The sequence below is a fragment of the Emydura macquarii genome, unplaced genomic scaffold (genome assembly GCF_026122565.2).
Source record: "Emydura macquarii macquarii isolate MOO-44397 ecotype Brisbane River unplaced genomic scaffold, CSIRO-AGI_Emac_v2 contig_2890, whole genome shotgun sequence".
In the NCBI taxonomy this organism is placed as follows: Eukaryota; Metazoa; Chordata; order Testudines; family Chelidae; genus Emydura; species Emydura macquarii.
In genome coordinates this window covers 3,431,854-3,442,648 of record NW_027133027.1, presented here as the reverse complement: position 1 = coordinate 3,442,648, position 10,795 = coordinate 3,431,854, and the positions used below count along the sequence as shown (strand labels likewise).

General features: G+C 42.5%; 1 protein-coding gene across 4 annotated transcripts in view; it reads right to left on the bottom strand.

Annotated features, from left to right (window-relative positions):
• Nucleotides 1-404: 404 nt before the first annotated feature.
• PHACTR1 (phosphatase and actin regulator 1) overlaps nucleotides 405-10,795 on the bottom strand; it is a 399,222-nt gene continuing 388,831 nt past the window's right edge. For all 4 annotated transcript variants that reach the window (XM_067568389.1, XM_067568390.1, XM_067568391.1 and 1 more), the window contains 3 exons: nucleotides 9,341-9,481; nucleotides 5,816-5,892; nucleotides 405-2,540 (listed from right to left, as the gene is read on the bottom strand). In XM_067568389.1, coding sequence (XP_067424490.1) covers nucleotides 2,525-2,540; nucleotides 5,816-5,892; nucleotides 9,341-9,481 — 234 coding nt within the window. In that variant the 3' untranslated portion in view covers nucleotides 405-2,524. The remainder of the gene's footprint in view (nucleotides 2,541-5,815; nucleotides 5,893-9,340; nucleotides 9,482-10,795) is intronic.

Below are 10,795 nucleotides of genomic sequence, written 5' to 3'. Positions count from 1 at the left end.
TGTACTAAGCTGATACCTCCTCCGCTGTTCCTGCACTTTGCTGATAACGTTGAACATCAGGGTCTCACTGCTGGTGAACTCTTGCCTGAGGAGTTGCAATGTATCTCCCCACTAACTTTAATCTGCAATGTCCTGCAACCAAGTCAGTTAGAACTGGTCACGGGCAGATCATATTTATGCAGAGAGTGCAGGGCTGCCTCATTCAGTCTATGAGAAACCTTCTTCTCCCAGGGTGTATTGGGATCATTATTTTCTTTTGACAAGTCCAGGCAAGTATGTCCTGTGCATGCGATGGGGATACAGGAATCACCTTTATTTTTAGGCTATCGTGAAACCACTAAACAGTGCTAGGTAATAACTTTGAGGACCTATAACCTCAAATAGAAATGAGGCAAAAGGGCAACAATCATTACTTTGACTCCTGTGGGAATGGTTGGTGGGAATTGAGCTATTTTCTTTATTTTTAATGCCCTACACCCTGTAACAGACATCCACTATTTCCCAAATACTCATCCATAAATCACACTGGGGACCACAGATGAGAATAAAATGCTTCCACTCTTCTCAGATACAGATCCATCCTGGCAGGGGCCGACCAGCCTCAATTCTTAATGAAATCAGGAATTTAGGAGTCATTCTGATGTCATTTACACTGGCTTTATACTAATGAAATTTCACTGAGTTACACTGGGGTGCTGCTGGTTTACAGCAGTGCAAGTTGAATGAGAAACAGGCCCAAGAGGAGCTGAGGATGCTCTGCACATCACTGGACACATAATATACACCTGTTAAAGCAACCTCATTCTGATTCTAATTGCTAGTCTGAAAACAATGGAGCAGGTGGGTATTGTATTACCAGGACTCTCCAGGGAAGTAAGAATGGGTGGGTGAGTGGCTGTGTGCGTGAGTGAACTCTTGCAAAGGATACCGCTGAAATAGCAAACATAGGCCTCTCTGCACAAAACTTTCAAAAGCAAAACACCAGGCATTATAAAGGAAAACATTTGATACCATCCCCCAGTCACGGCCCAAAACACTGCAACAGACAATGTTATTTCAGCACTTTGGACCATGTATATGGAGTGGAACAGCATGTTTTCTCATAAGGGATGGAATCACAAACATTTGTTTACAGCTTGTCAGGTTTATGCTGTGTCAGGGCAGGATACTGCAAGGTGCTGAATGCTCTGGCTCTGGTCCAGCAAAGCACTTCAGCATGTGCTTGACTTGAATTAAGCATCTGAATAATCTCATTGATTTCAAAATGACTACTCGTGCTTAATTCAAGTCAAGCACATGCTTACGTGCTTTTCTGGGTTGGGGCTAGAGTGATCACCCCCCTTGCAGTACTGAGCTGTAAGTGGCCATTTTACTAGTTAATCGCATCCCAATATAAAAAGCCTCTGGGTTTTTACCCATTGCCTTGGTTCTAAATATTGCAACCATTTTGAGCCACCCATAACAATGCAATCACATATTTGTTACACTAGGCCCACATTTTGCTACACCATAACTGAGAAAAGGTTATTCTCAATATGATTGAAGTACAGGACCTTACATGCCCACTCTGCCCTTTAAAAATCTGATGCATACAGAATAATACATAACCCACAGATACCTTCTTGGAATCCAGACCTTGGACCTGATTCTCTTCTGCCTTACACCTGTGTGAACTGGCTGGCAAACACAGCTATTCTGATTTGGCTGTGCTCTACATGCCCATTACAATGACTAGGCACAGATATAAATGACGACACAAGGTCAAGGCAGTGCCTTTTGTTTAACAATAGTATTGTTACTTAATATTTGTGGAGTCATAATTTGATTTGGAAAACAAAAAGTTGATGAAGCTAAACCAGCCTTCGTCCTCTTGTTGGGATGACATGTTTTTCTGGTGAACCAAAATGGTGATGATCAACCAGTCACAAACTCCTCTGTGGAAAGTGAATTTCTTTGTCCTCTGAAAATAGGCAGGTCCTTGGAATAGTTCTCCCTCCTCCTCATCCTTCTAAGGTGCTCCCAAACCGAAAGCAGTGTTTGGTCTAAAAGTGCTTTAATACGGCTGCAGGCCTCTTGGAGACTTCACCAGCACAGTCATTCCCAGAACAACACCAAGTGCCTCAGCTTTCTTTGGAGTCAGGTGACAAATGCTTGCAAGGATGCGAGGTGACTGAAGACAGAATGGATGCATTACCAGCTGGGCTTAGACAAATATGGCGAATCCACATGCCAGGAAGTTTTAAACATAGATGCCAGCTCTTGGTATGATTCCCACCAGGGGTATTTTCTATGACTGAAGCTTGTGCCAGCAGGTCTGATGATGTAGCAGTTCCCATCACATGTAAATACAATTTCCATTTTGCTTGCCCCCCCTTATTTTTATTTATTTATTTAATTAATTTATTTTAAAAAGGCAGTTCAGAAGATTTACATTGTACGTAACAGGAAGTGAATAATACCAGCACTTACGGTTCTTTTTAATTATGTTTTGAAGATGGCATAATAGTCAAGTAGAATTGAACTGCTACGGTCTATGAAACCTAAAAGAGACAGGATGAATGAAAAATTCAGTCCTTTGCAACAAGCTTGCTCTCACATACATATTGTATGTCGTCAAAGAAGCGGCAGTATTTAATGGTTAGGTCAATGGCATTAGACACCAGTGTTCCTGGGCTCTGTTTTCAGGTCAGCTACTGACTGCTGGAAAAGTATGATCTTGGAAAACTCATTTAAACCTCCCTGTTCCTCAATTTATCCATCTGAAAAAATGGGTATAGCAACATTAGGACTTACCAAACTCACAGAATTGTTGTGAGGTTTTAAGGGCCTGAGCCAAAGCCCACTGAAGTCAATGAAAGTTTTTGGATCAGACCGTTAGGGCCTGTCTACACACAAATAATTCCAGAATAACTCGTCAGTGTGACACTCTTATTTCAGTATGAGTGTCCACACATAGTTATTCCGAAATAGCTATTCTGCTTTAAATTCATACTCTACCTTACTTCAGAATAACTTTCATGTGTAGACAAGGCCTCAGATCTTCAAAAAATGGCTTTACATAAATGCAAAGTATTATTATTTATTAATGTTTACGTTTAAAGAGACATCTGAGGTTAAATTTGCAGCTTCTCTGCAGGGACCGTTTTGCAATATGCAAAGGATTTTGTTTGCCAGTCATGCATGTTTGTTTTTTAAGTGTTGGTCTTTGACTCTGTTGTCAACTAATGTATCCATGCCTCTAGAAAAGCAACCCTCATATCCTTTACCCAGCATATATGTCATTAACCTAATGACAAAAATAGATCATTACCCTCCTAATGATTTTATAATGGTGACTTATCTGAGTTTAAGGAATTACTCTATTTCATGTAAGTGTGTTTCACTTATGCAGATGTTTTTTGGAGCTGTTAGTCTAACCAACAATTCTGTTGAACTTTAGATGAACCTGTCTCCAGGTTCAAGTATGCTGGGCCTAGCTTTCAGTGAGCCCAGGCCAAGATTTGAATGAATCAGAAACGTTTTATGGATTCAAATGGAAATCAGACAAAATTCAAGAGGTTTCCGATGAACGGTGACCTCAAGAATTGGATATAAAGCAATATTCTGGATGCAAACCCACATGAACCAAGCTGAAAGAAGGTTCATGCAGACATCCCTGCAAACTAAAATTGCTCAGTTTTACAGGTATGCCTACACTACAAGCGCTACAGTGCGCTGCAGCTGTGCTGGAGTAGTACTGGAGCGTAAACACTTACTGCAGCGATGGAAGAGATTTTTCAACTGCTGTAGTAAATCCTCCCTCCCACCCCCCCCCCAAGAGGCAGAGCTGGATGGAAGAATCTTTCCATTGATCTAGCTCTGTCTACACCAGGGGGTTAGATATTTTTCACAATCCCAAGTGATGTAGCTAGGTCGACCCAATGGAAGTTGAGAGTGCTTAGCACCTGTTAAAACCTTAACCAGCTAGAGGTATAGCTGGATGCTGAACTTAGCAGGACAAACTCAACCCACTGTAAATCCATTGAGGTCCAAAGATTAGGTCAGAGATAATTATGGACTGCTGTGTGCAAGTACTCAACTGGGACTAACCTAGGATCTCATGATTCAAAGGCAGCTGCTTATCTCTTGCAAACACACACATACACTCTTATTTGCTTCTATGTGACTCCTTTTTCCACATGTAGTAGTCAATGTGGTGCTAGCTGGTGGATCATTTCTGCAAATGAATGTATGCATAAAATGTATGTAACAAGTTTAACATAATTTAAATGTAGGTACATAAGGATCCAAATGATGCAAAATTAAGTCAGCCATAAGCACTTCCAGGTCATTCTTAAAGTACTAACTGAAACAGATTTGCATGAAACCTCTCTTTCTTGAAATGAATTCCTACAATTGTTATTTTAAATCTATGAAAAATAAATGTAAGTGAATCCAGTGTAGGACTTTACTAACCACAGAGAGCCTGATTTGCAGAAGTGCTGAGCACCTCCAGCTCTCACTGACTTCAACTGGAATTCCAGGGAATTAGCACCTCTGGAAATTACAGAATAGATGCAGAATGGACAATGGTTTGGCGAGCTTCCCATTCCACCAATGTGCCTCAACCCTGAATTGTTATGGATAAAAGAATGTTTGTTCAGTCTCCTGGCTGATTCAGTCCTGGACTTTTCTGCCCACACTGCCTACAAAGGTATAAGCCAGTTATAATGCTGAGTTTGATATTTCCCCCTAAATTGCCTCTGGAAAGAAGTGGAATGACCACAGGGATTAATAATAGAATAACCTGCGCATTCAACATAATATGATTTGTGTTCACATTGCCGTGTATTAGCATCCTGCCGTGTATTAGCTTTGCAACAGGAAATGCTGTTATAAGCTTTCCGCTTTCCTTTCCCTTCCAAATACCAACACCATTTATTTTAGATACCAGAACAAGTGAAATGCAAAATGACCAGCCTGCTAAACAAGCAAAATAAGAAAAGAGGTTAAATATTGTTAGAGAGATGACACACACATGCATACAAGCCTGTAATCTTGAAGTGCGTGTGTCCTGAGTGGTGGGTGGGTTGACTGTCAATGTTAAGTGTGGTGCTATGTATGTAGTATGTGTGTGCATGTTTGGGAAAAAGGATGCCTATATAGGGTGACCACTTGTCCTGAATTGTGTGGGACAGTCCTGAAATGCAGAGTTCAAGTCCCGGTCCTTGGCTGAATGACTCTGGGACAGTATTTGTCCCGGATTCTCTGTGGTACTGCTTTGTGCCTGCCCAAGCCTCACGGGTGGCGCTAGCCTCTTCCTGGTGTGGTGGTGGGAGAGGGGGGATGAGGTGGGCCTTAGTGCCCTCTTACCACAAGGCCTCAGCCCCTGCTCCTCCTATTCCCCCCTGGCCAGGTCAGAAGCCAGAGCTAGGCAGTAGTAAGAGCCATCCAGGTCACCCAGACCACTTTGGGGAGCCCTGAACTCTCCGCCTGCCCTGGGGGGCATGCCCCAAGGGGGTGCGATCACAGGCCAGGGGCTGCTCTCGGGCACCCCGACTGTCTGCTCAGGGCAGGTGGAGGGTCCAGGGTGCCCCACAGTAACCCGGGTTCCCTGGGCAGCTCTTACCATGGCCCAGCATTGACGGATGAGAAACAGGGGACAGGACCTTGGGGGAAGAGGCGGGGCAGGGGGCACAGAGGAGGGCAGGGCTCCTGCATGTGTTCCGCTTTTGCCTTTTGGAAAGGTGGTCATCCTATGCCTATGTGTTTTGGAAATCAGCACCATTCCTTGTTAATCACAAAACAAACTAACAACAAAAAAGTCTCATCCAACCTTGTTAGATGCCTGCTTAATTCATGAACCTCCATTTCGGTGCTTTTAAATTCATTGAGCTCTTTTCGAATGGCTGCCTGCAAATGATAAAGAAACCAGTAAATATGCAAATGCAAGAGATCAAAATAAGTTCATTTCTTATTCAAAATGATATATTTGCTTAACAAACATGAAAGAGGCCATAAATGATGTTCTCATAGGTAGAGGAGAAAGCATATAAAAGGCTCGTTAAAATATTTCTTAAAAACCAGAAATAAACACGATCTAAAAATCACATGAAGACAAGAGCTGAAGAATGTTGCAGTGAGCTGTATCTATTTGAAGGGGTGGGGTGTTTATTTGTAAACTATGCTGACACAGGTCCTAGTTCTGGTCCCTCAAATTAATATCCCAAAATGGGAGCGCATATATGTTGCAAAAGCAAAATTAACAAAAAGCCACACGGCTGCCAAATTTGGACCATGCCTGAGCAAATGGGAGAGAATACCAGAGCTTAGTGCCTTTCACACAGAATGCCCTGCTGCTTAGCCCCATTAATTCAACCTCTGGGAGAGACGGCAAGACCATTCCAGTCAAAGAGAACTGCTGCAGCAGAGCATGTAAGAAGAAAAAGTAAAAGATGCCAGGACCTTGAATTGCACTCACCGCAGACTGGAAGCCAGTTCAGTGCACAAAGCATGAGTGCTAACTGCTCACATTGGCCTGTTGCTTAAAAAGCAGATGGCCACATTTTGCACAAGCAGAAAATTCAGAATGATCTGCCAGAGTGGTCCTATACAGAGCAAATGGCAGTTTCCAGTGTAGGAGTGCCACAGGCCTAGATAACTGTGGCAAAAGTTTCCTTTTTAAAAGTTCCTAAGTCCCACCGAATTTCAATGAGATTTGATGATCCTGGAACCCAAAACATCTTACTGTTTGAATTGCTTCATTATTTATTTAAAACAATATTCTTTCTGCAAAAAGAACTCCGAGCAGGAGATGGCCTGGATAACACCAAATCCTAAAACAGCTAGAGTAACTGGATTATATTTCACCCAAATCACTAAAATCTCAATTCTGCAACTTCAGGAGTCAGGACTGGGCCCAGATTGAAGAGTATGTCTAGCCTCAGAGCAGTCTCACTATTGACGTTCTACCCAAGATCTAAAAACCCGTAACTTGGACTTCCTAATTTTTTTTGGTTGGTCTTATCAGTTTATGCCTCTACCTTACTGCCTGATTATGAAACCTTTTACTCACGTAAGTAGTCCCACCGGTAAGCGCTACTCATGGGAGTAGAGGCTATGTGTAAGGAAATCTGAAATGGTATAATCCCCGAAAACAGAAAAATTACATCAGTGCAAAACAGGATATATGCCAGTGTGATTTATCCAAGTGTAAATTGCCTTCATCTAGGCCAGAGCTGCTAGGCATAAGCAGACTAAGCAATTGCTCAGGGCCCCAAGCAGCTTAAGGGGCATCCCATTTTCTTTTTTAGCATGCGTTGTGTGTGTATGTGAGGGGCAAAAATATTCCTGTTTAGGGTCCCCAAAGACCCAGCACTGCCTCTGATCTAGACAAGGCCAAAGCACTACTCTTAGTGAGCATGAGCTACAGAACTGGGCCCTTTGTGCTCTCCAAACATATCTGTTGTTTTATTTATTTCGGAAATGACTGCCAGGCTGTGCCTCATCTATCACTGAAAAGAGTGACGTTTAAGCAGCAGCTCAAAGGCCTGCCTTCAGCAGACCGATTTGCTGCTTAAGTGACTGTGAAGGGCCACACAGGCGGCTGACTCCCACAGGGTCTGAAATCTATTACCCCATGCATTCCTGATCTATTGGTGAGATTTTAATGTGCCCTTTTTATTCCTCAGACCATTAGCAGGTGGTAAAGATGAAGTCAGACTGAACATAATTCCGTACATCCAGAACACGGAGAGCACGATTAACGTGACAAACAGAAAATCCATTGGAAACATATATTTTTGCAATAAATCTCCATGCTGACCTGTGAAGGCAGAGAGAATTATTGAATTGTAGTTGTGGAGGGGAATAACCTTTTATACAGGAGTTTTGGTTGTGTCAGGTATTTTCAGAGCTGGTTTCAATTTGTTTTTCTATTTTTTGTTTAAATGGTGCAAATGGTGATGTGCAAAAGCAGGCATTGTAGATGCCAGCAATCAGGATACTGTCCACAGGACTTGACTTCAAGAGGGGAAAATAGGTTTGTGCATTTTTTTGCTCCCTTATACATGCAGAAGGCCTAAATATTGGGAATGGCAAGGCTTGTTTCTTTTGTTTTGCTAGAGGTCTCGTTCAGTGACCCCAAGAACGCAGTGATACAGACTGGCCTTCTACATACATCATAAACAAAGGGTGCAAGCTCTGTTTTTTCCTCCATATTTATTTTATTTTCCTTTAATTTCTTTTTAATACTCATATTGAGCACTTTTATATTACTTTTCAGTCACAGATTTACAAACACTTTACAAAGACAGACAGGCATTATTATCCCCATTTTATAGATGGTCTATCCCTCTGTCTTAAGATAAAGATACTGGGTAAAATTTTCAAAAGCAACTGAGTCCCAATGACTTTCTATAGGACACAGGTGCTTTTGACAATTTTATCCATTGACATTTTGCACCCAAGGATTAATTAATTATGTGACTACAGTTTTGGTGAGGCCACCGCAGTACTGGTTCATTAATTCTGTCTCCTGGCATCATGTGCACCCTTGTAGGAACTCCCCACTCATAAACTGGTAGCGTTACTTAGCAAAACCAACCAACCAAAACAAATACAAGGGCAGTCAACAAGGTCTCTTCCTCACAGGGCCTGATTCCCCTCTCATGCTGATTTTACACCAGTGTAACTCCATTGACTTCACTGAAATTAGTCCTGGTTTACCGGGACTGGCAAAGGAGGCTCAATGTTTACAATAAGAAAACAAAATAAGTTAACATAAGCAGAAAAGGAACAGAAAACTCATCAGCTTAGGATTCAACACAGCCCTGCAACACTGGATGTTCAGTACCCTCCCAAAGGCATTTCACCCTCTACCTTCCAGCCAGCCACTCTTAAGCCTTGTCTACATACAAAAGTCGCACTATTTTAGCTATACCGGTATCGTTAAAGCCATACAATCCTTCTAGTGTTGATGCAGTTATATGCCGGTATAAAAATGATTACACCAGTATAGTTTATTCCTGTATAGGAAGGGGAATAAGTCATACTGATATAAAGCACCTTTATATTGGTATAACTGCATCCGCTCTAGGGAGTGTTCTGGTATAATTATATTAATTAAAACCACATTCCTAACCAGCATAGCTTTGCAGGTACAAAATCTGTGGGTCAGACAGATTTTGTCAGATCTGTGGATTGACCAAGTGTTAGAGCCTTTCCCCTGCACACCTTTGGAAAGAGACCGAGTTGAGGTTAGGCACTTGTTTGCTGTTCTGTGTCACATCGGCATTATGGAACCTTGTGATCCATACACCGATTTTTTTCTGCTACCCCATCCTAAGATCACTCCGCTTACTTTATCTGCGGCTGAGAGTCGCGTCCAAGGTTTGTCCGCCCTCCTGTCATAGTCCTGAGCGTCTGCCACTTCCACATAGTCGCTGAAGCGGATGAGGATCTTCTTTTCACGCAGCTCTTCAACTGTGGGCCTTTGGCTCAGCTACAGGTACAGGGGGAGAAAGGGCACAGAAACTTAATTCCTCCCCTCCAGGACTATTCATTGAGTTATTTTATAGGCAGAACTATCATAATGATAGGAAGTCCCGAAGGAAACATTGCCAGCTTCATTGGTTTTAATTACCTTCTGCATATTCACTGGCTGGAAGACAAGCCACTGTTATGCCTTCTGAATACTAGATATGAGGGCCCAGATTATGGGCTGCCCTGTTGCCACTTTGCACTGTGCCACTGGTGCAGAGAGGCCCTAGTGTTGGAGTAGCTGGTTGCAGGAGGATCTCTCAGTGGCACACAGCCGATGTAGCAATTTATTTGCCATCCCCCTCTATTGCTGGAATAGGGGTTTAGGCTTGGAAGGGGCAGTGGCTGGAACATCCCTGTGCTTCGCCGATCCCTGGCTGCTGTTGATACCCAGCAGAAGTCAGGCTAATACCAGAGACTGGCCTAGTGCACGACAGGCACAGAAAGATCAGGAGAGCACAAAGGTGACTGGCCACCTTCATGCACCTCCTAGGGTGACCAGATGGCCCGATATTATTGGGACCATCCCAATATTAGGGGTTTTGTCTTATATAGGCAACTATGCCCCCTACCTTCCATCCCCCCCAAAAGTGTCCTGAGTTTTCTCACTTGCTATCTTGTCACTTTAGCACCTCCGCACCCCCCACGCCCACTCCTGGGTTATGATGTGTGCTCTTGTGCTGCACCAGAGGTTGCAGGCTGAGGAAGTGAGCCTATCCCTTTCTGAATTATGATCTAAAAGTGACAAAGCACCATTACTTACCATTCTAATACGCTGAAGGCTTGTCCTTACCTCATGGAAAGGAAGGCAGGATGACTTTTGCTCATTTCGCTTTTCACTTTATGCTTTAGTTTGATTTTGTCAGAGTATATACAATTTTTTACAGATTATATTGAGTACAAACAAAAATGTTTAGGTATCATGTCAAGAAACCATCTTCACTGTTCCAAAGGAATTTTTCTGAATTCTGTAGAAGTGTAGGCCAACCATGCTTAAAGACATAAATCCGAAATAATATTCCCATAGTCCACATATACTGTAGTCAGCTATGTGCATGTATCCAAGGTCAGAATTTGGCTGTGAGGGATTTATTCTCATTGAACACATAGAATTTCCATTAATGTTAATTGGGATTATATGTTCTTTTCTAAAGAAGAGACCATATGTCTCTCTCTCTCTCTTTATATATATACACACACACACGTCCAGCATTATGGCTGAATAGTTAAAATCACAGTATGTCAGAAACTGAAAAAGTTAAAATTCCAATAGCAA